The sequence below is a fragment of the Haliotis cracherodii genome, unplaced genomic scaffold (assembly GCF_022045235.1).
Source record: "Haliotis cracherodii isolate W230 unplaced genomic scaffold, xgHalCrac1.p SCAF_6, whole genome shotgun sequence".
Taxonomy (NCBI): domain Eukaryota; kingdom Metazoa; phylum Mollusca; class Gastropoda; order Lepetellida; family Haliotidae; genus Haliotis; species Haliotis cracherodii.
Window position 1 is genome coordinate 20,772,536 of NW_027266319.1, and position 17,673 is coordinate 20,790,208.

At 38.5% G+C, this 17,673-nt stretch overlaps 2 protein-coding genes across 3 annotated transcripts in view; one reads left to right on the forward strand and one right to left on the reverse strand.

Annotated features, from left to right (window-relative positions):
• LOC139444645 (inactive histone-lysine N-methyltransferase 2E-like) overlaps positions 1-14,109 on the reverse strand; it is a 30,374-nt gene extending 16,265 nt beyond the window's left edge. For both annotated transcript variants that reach the window (XM_071225568.1, XM_071225567.1), the window contains exons 1-11: positions 13,742-14,109; positions 9,106-9,285; positions 7,923-8,010; positions 7,542-7,777; positions 7,054-7,193; positions 6,433-6,659; positions 5,578-5,619; positions 4,876-4,940; positions 3,765-3,858; positions 3,461-3,532; positions 2,892-2,995 (exon numbers count right to left, since the gene is read on the reverse strand). In XM_071225568.1, coding sequence (XP_071081669.1) covers positions 2,892-2,995; positions 3,461-3,532; positions 3,765-3,858; positions 4,876-4,940; positions 5,578-5,619; positions 6,433-6,659; positions 7,054-7,193; positions 7,542-7,777; positions 7,923-8,010; positions 9,106-9,188 — 1,151 coding nt within the window. In that variant the 5' untranslated portion in view covers positions 9,189-9,285; positions 13,742-14,109. The remainder of the gene's footprint in view (positions 1-2,891; positions 2,996-3,460; positions 3,533-3,764; positions 3,859-4,875; positions 4,941-5,577; positions 5,620-6,432; positions 6,660-7,053; positions 7,194-7,541; positions 7,778-7,922; positions 8,011-9,105; positions 9,286-13,741) is intronic.
• Positions 14,110-14,344: 235 nt separating this feature from the next.
• LOC139445747 (calcium-dependent secretion activator 1-like) overlaps positions 14,345-17,673 on the forward strand; it is a 114,511-nt gene continuing 111,182 nt past the window's right edge. Inside the window, 1 exon segment of the mRNA XM_071226951.1 lies at positions 14,345-15,242. Within this exon segment, the coding sequence (XP_071083052.1) occupies positions 14,454-15,242 (789 nt within the window). The 5' untranslated portion in view covers positions 14,345-14,453.

The following is a 17,673-nucleotide window of genomic DNA, read 5'->3' on the forward strand; positions in this document are numbered from 1 at the left end:
TCTATGTTTTTTGCTTACACTTGGATATTTATCCTGCATTAGTACCTTAATGCTTCTACTGCTGTTCTTTGACTAGGAAGACAGAACTGTGGCTACAGAAATTGTACCAACCAGTTGTTTGGCATACTCTCTCCAACAGCTACCACGTGGCCGGTAGTAGCGACGTCACATATAATCACATCACTGCTAGTAACGAACATCTGAAACTTTACGGGGAGGTAGCAAAGCAATGGGTGGCCACTTTAGACATAGTAACACCACTTGTCAACATACAGATTATGTGTCGAAGGTCTATTTTGAGTAGCCCTTGGCTTCTAGGGCCTGGTGGAGATGTACCAAGTGTGCAGAAGAAACTTGTCTGGGGATGGGTGTGGCAACTGACTGTGGGAATGTACCAGTAGATGTGGCCACCCTGGGAGTTCAAGAGGGTCGCAACTGGCATGTTCTCGGAAATCCACGAATCAATTCTGTGCCGGCCACCAAAGCGTGATCAAAACCAGTGAAAGATTTGGTGTGTTTTTTATCTTCTGCAGAACCCTGGTAAGTAGTACAGGTGGCAGAAAAGCCTACACTTTTAGGTCTGCGCAGGGGATGCTGAAAGCGTTGACCGCCCAAGCCAGAGAGTCCAGGACCGGGGAGATGTAGGGACAGAGCTGATAATTCTGTCTGGTGGTGAATAGGTCAAACTGTTGGCACACCTGGTGGAAGGCATTGGGATTGAGCATCCACTCCATGGGAGCTGCTATAAAAGAAAGCTGGTACCCATGGTGAACCAATCACCACCAATGGACTTGTGAATTACCTTGTGGCTTTGAACAAAAGGAAGAGGTAGCCTGGGGGAAGCCTCAAAAGAGGCATGCCTGCGCTGTTAATTGTTTGGCTTAGATGTTTAAAATTCGGATTATTAGGAGACAAGCTCCAATGCTGTAAGTGGCATTTTATCACAGGCAAGCTGGAGACGTGTGTGAGTTTAAGATCATAGGGCAATTGAAGAGCGAGGATGCACTCCACGGCTGACATTGGCTGACTCTTGAACATTAGAATCCTAATCCACTAAGGCAAGATAACCTAGGAGCCTAGTTGTGGTGATTTCCACTACAGCCGCCCGGAGATGAATACACAGATGGTCATTTGACGTTGTTGAAATGACATCATAGTACATAAATGATCGACAATGAAGATTGTCCTCAGTAACATCCATATCAATAACTCTGACAGTAGAGGCCATTACGGACAGCCTAATTTCAGTCTCAACAAATGGGATGGATGATGGGCAGGACCAAATCGGGGACCCGAGGAGGGAACGACCAAAGCCAACCTGTCCGAAATCCTATGTGGCCCTTGGATAAGTCCAAGCTGTGTGTCTAACTCCAACTCGAAAGACAAGCCATCTAAGCTCGTCAAGGTGTCCGATGGATAATCGTATTGTCGACGAAGCAGGAAGGAATACAGATACGGAACAAATACGGAACTGAGGTCTGGAGTGGATCTGGAAGTATAATGGGAAGACCTGGGATAGAAAGCCATGCGTATGAGGCCGGCGAGGAGCCAAGGACGGTAGGTAGTCGTAGTTATTGGCAATAGACGCATATGCATATGCTGCGTAAGAGGAGCTATTAGCACAGGCGCGGACCTGTAGATGCCGGAGCTATGCTGATTAATGATGGAAACCCCGGAGGCACCAAGGACGCCATGGGGCTGGAGATGTTGGTATGAGAATGGTGCAGACCGGTGGCAAAGGCGCCGAAGGAGCTGCCTGAGCCATCAATGACGTGTACATGGATTGCATCCAGTGAACCCAGGTGGGATCCAGAATGAGTTGAAACCAGGAGGCATGTGAGGCAGCAGTGCTAGCCGTGCCTACACAACCTATTGCACAGACAACAAAAGAGGTGATCGTGGATGTGGACATAGTGGGCGTGAATGCAGTAGACGAAGGTGGGGAGAGGCACTGCTCCATTAGTGATGATTGAGGCTTGGTAGGGAATAATAACACCTGTGCCAACGTATTAGGAGACCTCCGAAGTTAGAGAAGTGTCCCTGTGGTCGGCCATCTTGTCAGACATGATGGGTGTGTCATTCTGTCAAGAACCAGAGGTATTAAGTGAAGTCATGAGGGGAGAGAGAGCGGCAAAACTCGCACCACCACTAAGTAGAACACAGAACATACAATCGACACACAAGGCGTGCGGATCCTTGGCTGATTTATTGCCCCGGCATTGTGAGCAACACTACATATAATTTCAGACAAAAGAAATAGACAAAAGTAGCAAGCAGAATAGACACTGTCACATGTCATCAAAGATAGATGGGCATATAATTATAACTCAAACTTTTAGAACGTTCAATTATACACTTAAAAAGCCCAGAATAGAAACATATATAGCACATGAACAAGAACCAAGATAGATATATTGAAAGCATAAGACATGCAAACATGACAACATGGCAAAGCAAGATGGCGGATGGAAAAATATGCGCAAAGGAAGCGTGAGAAAGAGCGACAATGAGAACATATTGGTTTATCAAAGGCTGCTATCTGGTTCTTTAATCTGGGGAGCCTTATTCTCTAACGTCTGTACTGTCCGATGACTAGCAGTGATGAGATTATATGTGATGTTGCCACTTCCTGTCACGTGGTAGCTGGGGGAGGGAGTATACCACACAACAGGTTGGAAAAACAATTTCTGTTGCCAGGACCTCTCACAGCTGGAACTGGACCAGGAAATCAAGTGGTCACAGATGAAAAGCATTCTCATCCTCAGTGGTCACTCACTATCTATACTCAGCAGTCATTGTGGCGACAGGACTTAACTTTAGTGATATTTTTACAACACATAACAGTTAACATGGTACAGTCAGGGTACTGACGAATAGAATACTGGTCTTACGTCTTCATGACATTTTCTATGTCCAGATGCTCTCGGAGCATGACAGTTCCCTTGAATTCTATCACAGCTTGACCTTGAGGAATCAACTCCTTGGCAACAAGACCCTGTCAAAGAAGCAAAATCACAAGTAAGACATACATGAAACAATCAATAAACTTAAAACAAGAACTATGTGTTCACGTAAACTTTATATAGCACAAGCATTAAGAAGAGCATAAGATAGGAAGAAATTGGTTTTAATTTTCTCTTGTCTGAAAAATAATATGCGAAAAGGTTGCAATCAACCCAGCTGTGAAAATGGTAGACAACAAGGAAATGTCATTAGTCCTTCCAGAGTGTAACTTGTCTCAGACTAGCAGATTTATTTCAAACGACTATTTCATGAACCAGTCTTATTTAATTTGTAAAGAAACTGTAACCAAACCAAGGACATCAATGATTTGTCCACTGTTTGATCCAGTGAGGAGACTATAGGTTTTGGTTAACAGCTTCATCAACTTTGTTTATCAATAACATTAAGAAAAACATTGAATTTTATAATTGACCAGAACTGCAACTCTCAGTCTCACCTTTCTATTTGTCTTGACCTCAGTGACAACACATTGCTGAACCAGCAGCTTGTCTGTCACCGGACTGTCGGACTGCAAGGGAGAATGTAGGTCATGTTACTCAGTATCAACAAAACAGCAATCCAAAATGTCATAAATGTTACTGATAAAGAGCATTTGTTTATGGTGTAATAGAAATCTACTCTCTCATCCCGACATAACAAATCCACATGAACATACTCAGCATTTGTTTTTTATCAAGAATCTTTCGACATAAGTAAACATGGTAAATATGCATCCTGAAAGTTCAAGAAAATTTACTCACCAAAACTCCATTGGTTTTTGTCAAGGACAGCAGGTCCCTCATTCCAGCACTATAGTGATTCTCTTTGGCTACTTCATAAGAATCCACCCATGGGCTAAACATAATAAACATATTCATTACCTATGAGAGCAAACATGTCGGGGTTCATAAATATCATATGTGCCCTAGGGTCATATCACGTCACAAGCCAATAGTGTATTTTTTCCGTCATACGGATGGCACTGTTGACGCCATTAGAATCTTATTTCCAGTCCAGTTTCCACCTGCTGGACTAGGCTGGAATTTTAATGACTCTGACACCAGTACCTATTATGAGTTGTGTCCCTTCCATGTCCCTCCTATTCCACCTCTCATGTCACTTGCATTTGCTTCAAACTAAATGTCTATCAAAATGGTCTGATAAATTTAATCTAAGAAAAGTTTCACATTTCCTGCCTCACGGACACCAAGTGCATGTGGATTGTGACACAACACTTGAATTCGTTGGTTAAAAATATGAAAATTTCGGAAAATATCTGTCGATGTCCAGTTGACCCCACACATGCTTTTTAAATCCTGCAATCGACCAAAATATGTGCAGCGATCACCATGTTGTGTACAAACAGAACATTGATTTCGTTACACAATTTTGCTTTGACTAGGCATGGTCTCGTTTGTCCAGCCAAAATATAACTCAGAAATTCCAGCCAAGGTCGTCGATGGAGGAGAATGGACTTTTATAGTCAGTGAACCCCCTTGCCACTGGAAGATGCCAATCATCTAATACAAAGATAGAACAGCATATTGTAAAGCAGACCTTGAAACTAGCACAGATAACACCCACAATAGAGCCTATAATACTTTTCGACCCTTTAAGTACACAAAAGATCATGCTAAGGAATATTTAAACAATGACTAAAGAGCTTAAACTATACTCAAAAAGCTCACAGCACAGAAACACATCCTCTTTGGACAACATAAAGCTTATCATGCTATCAAAGGACCAGTCAATATCAACTAACGTCCCTGTATGGCTAGTGTGCCATCATGCTACAAAACAGTGCACTATCAATGAGAGACATCTTCCTCTTCCCTGATTGCTATGTGGTGGAGGCTGAATAAATAGTCTCACCTGAACATACTGTTCCATGGGTCACCATTATCATTAGCAACTGAGACAGAAGTCTTCCTCCTTTTCTGTAAAAAATATCACAAACATTGGACAAACTGCAGACAATGGTAACATCTATTTACAGATACGAAAAACAGGAAGAATTTTGTTGAACATATATACATAAAATTGAATAACACTTTCAAAGAAAATGGCTGATTATTGGCCATAAGAATTTTCTGCTTTCTGTATGGTCAAAGAGCAAAGTTCAAAATATGGCCACAAGAAAAAAAAGGACCATACAAATTGAGCCCCACTGTTTACTATACACATACCATTTTATATTACATTTAGTACAAAAATGGGCTAAACAAATTGGAGCGTCATCATTGGTATGAACAAGCATTTGAACTCTTTGTAATCAACGGTCCAGTGGTTTTTGAGATGAAGAATGTTTATAACTGAAGATCTCATTGATGGACGTCATACACAGAACAAACAGGCCACAACACAAGCTCATTTGACTTTCTGTCATGTGAGCTGAAAATCAGATGACTACCCTACTGTATATAATGTACTGAATGTTTTTTATAACTGACAAGATCACAATTTCCAAAACTCAGTGACCTCTTGTGAAAATTTTCAGCTAGTTTCCATCAACGTAGATGTCACTTCTTAAACATATTAAAAACATCATAAAAACATCATAATGAATCATCATACCTTTACAATTCTTACAGGCTTCTGAATACTGTCTTTGGCAATCTAGAAAATAAAAATAACATATAACATATAGACACTGAAAGACTTTGCACAGCTGCCAACTTTGCCAAACTACAATAAGTATTTGTAAAGATATTCTCATCAGGACAACCAAATCCCAAGGATAGTGTTTCTGAGGATGTTTGGAGGTACGTATGATGGTGGCGTTCGATGGGGGTTGATGGGGATTCCTCCATAGAAAATTTGGGGATCTTAAGAGTGAACTAGTTGCACTTGGTGAATGAATGGACAACACTGTCACTTTGCAAAATGCATGGTTTGGATATTTCTTAAAGGACAAAATATACACAAGTTCCATGTAATACTAAGGTGATTGGAATCATATGCAACAATCCACACCATAGGGGTACGATCACACGATATGAACCAAGTCACTAAGTCTGACCACCCAATCCACTTGGAAGCCTCTTACGGCCAGTATAGGCTGCTAGAGACATATTCTAACCCAGAATCCTCACAGGATGACATAAGTAAACTTCAGATCTTATGACATCCCATCTAAAAAGCAGTCTGTTTAATGAATATAAAACATGAATAGGGGATATGGAATTGAAAAACATCAAGGGATTTATGAAAAATGATAATACTAATAACAATGGATTCTAAGAATAGAGGTGCGGTGAAATGGGGTTTAACGTCAAGTTCAAGATTATTGCACTTCTATAGCGATGTGCTGGTACTGGCCAGGACTAATGCCAGACTCAACCAGTCTTTTAGTATAAAATGGGCAGGGACTGAACCCAAGACCTTCCACTCTCTGGGCAGATCTCTAAAAATAGAACAAGTATTACATACCTTTGTTTTCTGTTTCTTGTTCCCATCTTTCCCCATATTTTCCTTCTCCTTTTTTGTCATCCGTTTTTCCTTTTTAATTACATTTTTCTTTGGCGAGACCTTTTCTTTAGGCTTAGAGATCCGCCTCTGCTTGACAACTTTCCCCTTTGTTGGTGTTAAGGATTTCTTGTTCAGGGATGCCAGATGATTAGCAGCTTCATCTGGATCCGTATCAGTAGCACTAGTATCTGTTAACATTCAAATAGAAAACCGGAATGTTCAAAGAATGGCAAGATCTGCCGTTCCAACAGAAACATGGTGGGGGAACAAGTTACAGTTGGATTTCTTTAATTTATGCAGTTTAAATTATTTATTTGGTCTTGTTTCTTTATAATGATTCAATTTCATGTAATAAATTTAATAAAGTCATTGTTCAGAGCCATATTTGATAACATTCTCCATGTAAGATTCTGTAGGCTATGAAGCCTTGACCATTTTAAGGACTTTCAAAATCACATGCCAAGTCAAAAATGCCATTATCTTTAATGAATACGTCACTAAAACATGCCCATCACTATTCAATTTAGAGTGGGAGACCAGTATCGTACAAGAGTTATCTTCCCTTGTTTCTCAGAGCCTCACCTGTCATTTCTTCTCGCTTCCTCATCTGTATGAGTTTTGCTCTGTCCACATCAATGTGACGTGGCTCACACAACTCACAGAAAAAGCTCTCTGGGATGTTGTTGCGGTCGATGCCCATACAGTCAATGTGTTGCCATACACTAACAAAAAAATAATGTCATCTTTACAATACAAGTACACCCGTCTGAACACCTCGCATTCTACTACAGTTAGAAAAAAAAGCAAATCAAATGGCAGACAATGAAACAAATCAAATCTGTCCAAAAAACAAATCGTTTAAATTATCATAAAGGAAATGAACAAACTTCAGAATTTTCTCACCAAAGACGTGTAATATCAGTGGACAAATGTATACATTCATTCTTTATTGGGACATTTACAGGGTAAAAGCTTACAACAGTGAAATATTCATTGAACCCTCACTTGTAACAATTACCAATCTACTCCCAGATAAACTAAACCTCTGAAGCACTGGCATTTTCACGTACCTGCACTTATCACAGCATATCATGTAGCCATCATCGTGCTGGAACTGACAAACACAGCGTGTGATGCTGTCATCAAACTTGTCGTCTTTAGGCAGCGGCACAATAGCAGTTGCTGCCGCTGTACTGGTCGTGGACACCACCTCTTCCAGCTGGACATGACCATTGATGACCCCCTTTACTTGGGGAGGAGGAGATTGAGGGGGTGTAGGAGGAGGAGGAGCTCCATAGTTGTGATCCTGGAAACAATAACATTGCACATTATAACTCTGCAAATATGTAACTATTTTTTTTAATTTGAATCGTGTTCTTTAAAACTGAAAAAAGACAGAAGTCATTACAAAAAAAGTAGAATTGTAGCAAACTATAAACCGAAGACCTTACTTGATACGGCAAGCCATAGCAACTGGCATAAACAGTTGGAGGCGGTCGCATCATTTCCTCAGGAGGAGGAGGTATCTCAACAGTGTCACTGCAATGAAAAGAGTTTCATGTTCAATAAATGAATTCAGTTTGACAATAATTGTAATAAACCTCAATTATACTTGTGATACAGATAAGGATCTTTAATTAGGTCATAATATCCCATACTTACACAGGGTTTACTCAGGGAATTATTTGACATGGGCCTCTTATTTGAAAATTTCAAATTCCAGAAGTAGGTGTCGTTTGTTGTTTTACGCCGCACTCAGCAATATTCCAGCTACATGACGTCTGTCTGTAAATAATTGTGTCTGGACCAGACAATCCAGTGATTGATATCATGAGCATCGATCCACGCAATTGGGATTGATGACATGCTTCAACCAAGTCAGTGAGCCTTACCACCCGATTCCATTAGTCGCCTTTTACGACAGGCATAGTCGCCTTTTACGTCAAGAATGGGTTGCTGAAGACCTATACTATCCCGGATCTTCACGGGTAAGAGGTACGCCCATACAGCACAATGTTAAAATGCCCCATCGTATTTGAAAATGTTGGCCTTTTTTTTCAATTTAGGGGCTAAAAGCACACGGCCCCAGCCTACAATTATCCATGCTCACATAATTCATACAGTTTGGGTCAGACTCTAGGGTTCATCAAATAATGGGCAACATACAGATTGATCAGACTAATCATACTAATGAAACAAAAACAGTTCTTCCTCAGGTGATTTATTCTGAAATAATGCCAAGGCCTGCAGAAGTCCGCATTTATTGCTTATAGAAAATAAAGACATGTGATATTTCTGCCATATCACAATGTTATTATGAATAATTGTGTTGTGGAACAAACAAGATATTACAGTGTTCATTTCAAATGTTACGAACAATATCCCCATACAATTCATGGCCCTTAGCACCCTTGTGGGCACAACTACTAACACCATCCATGGCGAACAGAACTGATTCATTAATAGAACACTCTATCCCCATTTGGCCATCTCCCTGAGATACTGGAGCCCTAACAAATGTGCCCTAACAACTAAACCTGAATGGCAACAAATAGAAAATGAAGAGAAGTACTGACTTTCAAAATCCGAAGAAACAATCATTTATGTGTATAAAATGTTTTAACAAACACTTACTCATCCTGTGACGACCAGGGGACTTCATTCCCACTGGTGCCGCCGATTCCTCGGACTGCCCCAATGCGCACTATTATGCTCATCCTGATGGCTCTACATTAATTCTTGAAAGGATGAAATTGGGGCTGCCAAAAGCAGCCTCAGGGCTGTGCATGACAGTCTTCTGTACCACACACTTAACTGAAAACAGAACAAATAATACCAATGATGAACATGAATTAATACACCTAATAGTCAAAATGTCAACAAAATACAAAATTTAATAATAAATTTAATAATAAGTCTATTTGCTGTCACATCTCGACATATGATGACATCCCTACTAATTCCATATTATCATGTTTCTAAATGCTCATCTTGTCTATCTGCATGATAGTTGGTTTCAACATATTATCTACAATAATACACTAATTAACCTATTCAATGTTCTGATTTGTCTCTTCTTTAGAATAGTTAAGCATTGTTAGTACAGTCTGCTATCTCAAATCGTGTCTCTTGGTATAATTTAGATTCAAATTCAACATTTGGAACATTATACGGTGAACTGAAAAGTGAATGCTTGAAAGCAATTTACTGAATCAGTGAATGTTGGCACAGATGGAAGTATGTGTAACCAGAAAATGCATGTTTCACTTACAACCAGAAACAACCTTATTATTTTCTAAAACTCAGATTTGTCTTAAAAACTCAAATTTTAACCACACTATTGTTCAAACTGTGAAAACTTTAATTTACCTAGTATAACGACAATACACATCTGTCTATATTGATATGGACATAGAACTAGTGAGTTGATCTTTCAACGTGTATTTGGCAGTCTTTTGACAAGCCAGATAAGACACTAGTGAGTGTGACAACTATAATAGTAGTCTAATATGCCTGCATTGGATCCTGGCTACATTGTAACAAATCATTTCGTCAGGGACCCCAACAGATGTAGTTTCCCTTTTCAAAGAGGGATGACATTTTTGAAAGTGAGAATCTTAATAATGCTTGAAACATTAAGCAGACAAAAAAATCTCTGAGGACATGACAGGAAACGATCATATTCTGACACCACTGCCAAGACACTAGCGAGAACAACAAAGAATTTGTAAAGGAATACAATGTCCACTGGCTCGTGCCAATTTACACTTGTCAGGGGGGTACTCAAAGTATGTGATCTAGACTACCGGTTGTCGGACTTTCATTTTTGTGGAAGCCTCGGTGGCTGAGTGGGTTAGATCGCTGACTTTGTGTGCTGGCGATTAGGTGCCTCACCCTGGCAGGTGTGGGTTCGAATCCCGGACGGGACTCAACCCCCAAAAGTATAGAATCTGTACTTTACTAAGAAAGTGTTATCCCAAATATAACATTAGTTACATTTGACCACTTTCTAAATGGCATTGTGTATTTATTACTACAGTGTTCTATTACAACTTTCCACTCATGCTCATGTTTCTAGTTCACATAGGCAATTCTGTTCAAATCAAGAACATCCAAGGAAACAAATACCCTGTATCAAACTTTGTTCATAAGATTGTAGTGTGCGTTTTATGGATTTCAAAATTCAATGTATCTGTACAAAATGATTAGATCAGAAATTGATCAATGGGGTGGTCAAGTTATACAGCTAATTCTAACTGAATATTTTTGATGGGGCAGCGAAAAATTTCATAAAACGTCCTGACATTTCTCTCATTAACAAAAGAAAAGACCACAAGCAATAATGACATACAATTTGATAAAAGTCATTCTTTTCACTTGCCCCTGAGGTTTGTTAAAGTTATCGTGACATTAATTAATGATTAAAGAGTCAATGCTGTAAGAAACAAAGAAAGAGCTCATATCTGAGTCATACTCATTGTGTTAAGATTCTGTTAACTATATTCTTAATCCAGATATGACAGGAAATACAGAGTTTTATACCCTCTGTCATTTGCATGTTCTCCCTTGGAATCATCAAACCTACCAAGCTATCCAACACTATTAAGTTCAACATGTTGATGCTAGGTGTAATCATCATCAAAATGGTAATGTATCTCTCTTATAATAACCATAGATTCACCAGTGAATATGAGCAATTAACTTTGATTTTAGTTTAAAGTCACTTTGAACAGTATTTCAGTTATATCATGGTATGTAGGAAGCAAGCTTGGAGCAGTCTGCGCCAAAAACTTTTGAGCCTACTTGCCTGAATCTGGCTCTTGGCATAATTATTAGTACATTTTAGTGTTACAATATGGATTATTCTTAACAGAGCTTACAAAACCAAAAGCATTTTACCAGACAATGGTTTCGAACTAGTGGTTAAAGTTGTAGACTGTTTAAGTCATGCAGGTCTTGGTCATTTACCACTTTGGGGGAAATCATGAGCATTGGTATGGTGCAGATCAAGATAGAAACATCAGGACAAATTTGGGACTCGTACCCACGATCTTAGGTTTCTGGCATGTTTAAAGAACATATTGCACAACGAACTGTAGTGCATTTGCCAACCCTGCCCTCACAGTCACAATGTGATGAAAATATGCATGTTATAGTCCACATAATAAATACCTGTACATCATAAAAGCTCACTATTACAAATCTGGCGTGTTGTTTAAAGTTACTGGCAGAAACAGGCTGCAAAAACTGAGGATTGGGACAGATGAGCTAGAATTAGCTTTAACTAACAATTAACACAAACAAGGTTCAAATAGACAAATGTTTCCAAAAACTATGTTCAGCTAGCATAAATGGTCAATTCAGCTGTACTTGAAGAGAGAAACCAGTTCTGAAAAGGGTGCATCTTTGATCTAATCTCATAACCAATGAACTTTGGCAGGCAACAATGGCAAAGGGACACAACTCTGCAGTGAGTTGTTCCCAAGATTACATGACAGCTGTGACAAAAGACATCAGAACCAAAGCGTTTAGTTTTAAAAATGCCAACTTGACATTCCTCAAAGTTTGCAAAACTGATACAGGAGTGAAAAAGCAATTCAGTATATTTAGGGAACTGAATCGATCAAAACTGAAAGCACTACTTTTAGTTTTATAGACGTCTACTTGACATTACTGAAAGTTTTCGAAACTGATACAGGAGTGAAAAGGCAATTTAGTAAATTTCGGGAACTGAATCGATCAAAACTGGAAGCAATACTTTGCTTGAACCAATACTTTGAGAAAGCATTGTTAGCGATAACGACAGTTCACTATTTGTAGAAAACTAATCACAAGCCTATCAAATAAGCAATGTTAGCATGTCATGGTGGAGTGTAAAAGTGTGCAACCATCTACTGTACAAGCATATCCGGTGGATAAGAGGCAATCTATTTACCGCTTCTGTCTTAAAAAACCCCAATATTTAAGTATCAACGACTAGTTTCTAATTTCCAGATATGAGAAGTGAAAAAGAAATCTAATAACCATATCAACATAGCGTGGGGCGCCATGACCATTTAAAACCTGCAGCATGCCAATTATGCACTCCACTGACACATAACAGAACATGACAATCATGTACACCACAAGCATAAAACTGTGCTTCAAAAATACTTTATATCCACATATAAGTAGTGAGTTATGAGACATTTCTGTACACTACATCCATATGACACATTTGGTTCAGATTAACAAAAGGGCAAACCATTTCAGTTGTACGTGAAAAAATTGATTCCATTAGAATTTTCTGATTTCTACACAAACAATACAAATCAAGCAATGATCAGACTTAACTATCAGTTCAAATTTAATAAATGCTGTTAATATATAGCATGATATAGTTGGTAACACTCTGTCATACAATTATGATATAGCCTAGCAAACACCTTATATATACGAGGCCTTTCCATTTCTGTTCCTCAAGAAGGAACCATTCGATATTAATTAATCCTTCCAACGTGTCATGTTCTTTATATAATCATCACTACCTACTTGGCATCAAAATATATGTAGGATTAAATAGGGATTCCATTATTCATTACTTGGTAAAGGCCACAGCCTCAACATTTTGCAAGTAAGGTGAATAAATTATGCTTTGTTTGTGTTTGGAAAAGTATAGATTAAGAAATGCTTTATTTGTCATTTTAAAAGCCCAAGCATGATTACATTCTGCTCATAATGACAGTTCATTGAAGATAAAGTTTTGTGCAAGTGTATGTTGCCAGATCTGACTAAAATTTGATGCAAGTCTGGATCTACAAAAATGGCGACCATGACGGATTTTTGCAAAAAGCAGAAGCAGTCGGCCATCATGGAAATTTTGCATCTCAAAAGACTGGACGAAATTGACAAGCTCAGTGAGCCATGATCAAACGTTTGGGTGTAGTACTACTGCATTCCTCTCATATGCCTTGCAATCTTACGATATCATTAACTCAGTGGGAATTATTCCCGTTATAGAAGGTTAGGAACAAATAACCGGTTCGGTTTTCGACAATAAAAATGGCGGCGGCGACCTTCGGGATCGACCTGTCAGATAGAAAAGTGATGATCATAATATACCCCAAATATATTATATCATCTGAGGGAAAACATTTCTAACATACAGAATGTATGCACACATCCTTTTGAGAGGGTTGTCAAAAGAAAATGTAACGAAACTACGACATGACTCATGCAGACTTCAAATAGTCCGCGATAATCATGTCAAAACAGAACACCAAAAACCTACCGTGTATGGTTCTGTATCCAAAATGCAACACCAACAACAAATAAGTCAACACTTGATGAAGTCATACAATGCTAAAATTGTCTGGATAACGTCTAAAATTGCAGCAAAAACAATGAAAACATCCAATGTTTTGATACATAAAAGAGTCTATACAGTTGGTCCGGTTTGTTTATACCGGTCACAGGGCATAAAATACACATTTAACGTGTCAACATTCCATATTCGAAAACTTTGGACACATAATCCGTAAGAATGCACGTTTTCTGTGTATCCAGAATTGCACTCTGTCCCATTGGAGCGAGTGACATGCCGTAAACACAGCCATATCTTCGTTTGTTTCTTCACCGTCCATTTTCCATCATGGCGGCCATGAAATGTCAATTTCTGCGGGGATTACAATTTGAGTACGAGCGGGCACCTCTTTCGACATGACGTAGGTCGGGATAAAAATATTGCAATACTTTTATACTTATACATTACAGATGTTTTTACTACATCTAAAAACTACATAAACTTGACTTAAATGTAAAAAAGTACATATTTTTATATTTTGTAAAATCGTTCGTTTCCGTCGTCTGCTAGCAAGTGCGCATGCCCGATTGATGAGACTAGGGACTTGACAGCAGTAGGGCATCTGTCAACTTAGAATTTCAATGTTTACGGAACAATCTTACCATTGCGGGCCCTGAAAACGTGATAGTTTGTTTCTACTATGCTCGACCCATCGTCTAGCGAAGAGGAGTCTGACAATGAGACCCTCGAAGATGAAAATTCAGACGTTCTCAGCCTACCCAGTGCTGAACAGAGAAGCCTGTCAGCTAGTGGGGATAACCTGAGTGTGATGGGGGGACATTCAAGATCTAATAGCATACGTCCGTCAAGTCCCAGTCCTTCACTCATCAGTGATAGAGAGAAAGCTGTAGAAGATGCAGAGAAACTCGAAAAGGAGGAAGAAGAGAGAAAGAAGAGGTTACAACTGTATGTGTTTGTAATGAGATGTATAGCCTATCCTTTTAATGCAAAGCAACCAACTGATATGGCAAGAAGACAAACTAAAGTAACAAAACAACAGCTACAAACTATAAAAGAACGCTTCCATGCATTTCTCAGTGGCGAAACAAGTATTGTCGCTGATGAGGCCTTTACAAATGCAGTCCAGAGCTATTATGAAGTGTTTTTGAAAAGTGATCGTGTAGCAAACATGGTTAGAAGTGGTGGATGCTCAGCTAATGATTTCCGTGAAGTTTTCAAAAACAACATTGAAAAAAGAGTACGCAGCTTGCCAGAGATAGATGGTTTAAGTAAGGAAACAGTGTTGAGTTCTTGGATGGCAAAATTTGATGCAATATACCGCGGTGAGGAGGATCCTAGAAAGCAACCACAACGCATGGCCACTGCTGCTTCAGAGCTCATCCTCAGCAAAGAACAGTTATATGAAATGTTTCAAAATATCTTGGGAGTGAAAAAATACGAGCATCAAATTTTATATAATGCTTGTCAGGTAAGTGGATTACTAAAATTTGTTATTTCAGTGTTAGATATTAAGGTTGAAAGTCAAGGGTGTTCACTCTATTATTGAAGTATCATTAAAAGATTTTCACTTTGAAGGAAATCTTAAGCCCCAGGACCCACTGTCCATTTAGCTAATAATGAGGCCTAATACCTGTGCCCCCACACATATTTTTTTATTTGATTTCTGCCTTAATTGGTTCTACCGCGGACATGTCATTTTATTTGCAGTGTCTTTTAATTAACTTCAGTAGTGATCCATTTCAATTTGGAGATTGGACTTTAAAAGTCAGACAGTTATTAAAAATGCTGATATCATGTTTGTATATTGGATCTCATTACAATTCCCTGAGGATGTGACAAGCAAGACCGCTTGACCCAATCTACAATATCAGCTGTTTGTCTTTAGAAAGTAAAGAATACAACATGAAGGCTGGTGGTTCAGGTCGATGATTGAGTCCTCACCAGATTTCTGTTCCCATTCAAAAAGAAATAATCAACAGTGCTTCCCAAATAACACTAGGTTGCTGGACCACCATTCCACTGGTGTTTGATAAAATCTACTAGACTGCTGAAATATAGTGTTTTTATATCCCAACAGGATTTTACATCGGTTCAAATTCAAGAACATTGACTGATTTTTATCAATTATGTCCTAAATATTCTTCTTTTTTATATTAAAATTGTGATGAAGACTGTCAATCAAAAATTGATAATATCATGAAAATGTCCTATTGATGTTTGTCTGAACCATAATCACTGCCCAATACAAATCTATATAGTGGCAATGTAATATGGTCTCCGGGAAGGGATTTGTACACAAGACACCATGATGACAGTAACTGATCCCAAATATTTATGTTTTACAGGTATTCTAATATCTTGGAAGTCATGATAATATTATTGACTTGGATTCTTATATATTGGGAGTTATGATATTATTATTGACCAAGCAAAACCCTGTTGTAGTGATAGGTTTTATATCTCTTCTCATATAATGCAGAAGTTCTGTGACAGATTTCTTTTATCATGTATATTATTTCCAAGAAATAGATGATGAACAGATATTAATACCCATATGTTTCACTGATATGACCCCAAAGAATTTAGTTCTCTGTGTTATAAACACCTATATTAAGTTACCTAATAAAAACCTTATTAATGGGACAGAAAGATTTGGAATATTCACTTAAATTTTAGGACGACCATTACAGTAACTTGTATGTATAATATTGGGATATTTATTGGTTTTCTCAGAAAGCTGTTGTTGTAGTAGGATTGCATTTCACTGATGTATGAGAGTGGTGACATGAACACGACTCTCAGCGCCAGGTGCTGTTGACAGGTGGCAATGTTGTTGTGACTCCAATATCTGCCACACAAGCACTTTTGAGCTGTGCAAATATTAATTCAGATTGGTCGGGGATGATGTTGCCAAGTTTTCTTTTTACCAGTATAGAGATGAATACAGTAATTAATGTAGTTTATTCTTCATTGTGAATAATATTGTTTGCTTACCTTTTCATTGTACTTTACTTTTAAGTGTGTCAAAACCGGTGATGCAAGCTAAGCACAAAAGAAATAGAATAACCAGTTCCAATGTTGACAGGTGTCCATTTTGAGTGGAGAAAGATAAATATTAACTGCCTAAAATGAATAGTGGGCTGTCCAAACTTGTCTTTCAGAATCTTTTTCAGCAGATTTCTATCAATGACTGTAGGCTTACGAAATTTAGGGTACTCTGGTTTAAACTTGTCGCAAAGTCACCACATGACCAAGTTACCAAACCCTACCTAAGTTTTAGCCCCACACACTACATTCCTTGGTTTTCCAACCATTATTTTTCACAGTTGTACTTGACACACATTAACAGTTTTGTACCTTCAGTAAAGATTTGTAATAGAAAAACCAATTCAAAATGAATATTAAGTAATTTTGACCATGTCGACGTCCTCTGACAGGAAATATGTTTTTTTATCATGTTTATATTTCTGTCTTTTATTTTCCGCAGTGATGGTGCAGGAGTAGTTTTCAGCTGCAGCAAATTTATATTGGTTTTGAACCTCGTGACCCCTTGTTTTATGTTAGGACAGGCTTATGACAAGGTCCCGTTCACACATGCGTAACTTGAAACAGTGCATTAAAACACTAGCACTAAATTGGTTTGTTCTGCCCTACGGAACATGACTGTCATGAGTTATGGTACCTGATATGCTTCTTGACTATTTCATGTCGGGAGTCCAGTTACTGTTTTTCTTTCGCTTCCCTTTTTGGGGTGATTTGTGTTAACATTAGAATTTTGAAATAGACACATGCAAATGCAATTTATCCAGATTTTGATACTCACATGAACTCGTATTGAAAACTGATACTGAATGGAAGAACCAAGTTATCAATGTGATACTTGAAATCATGGAAATAAT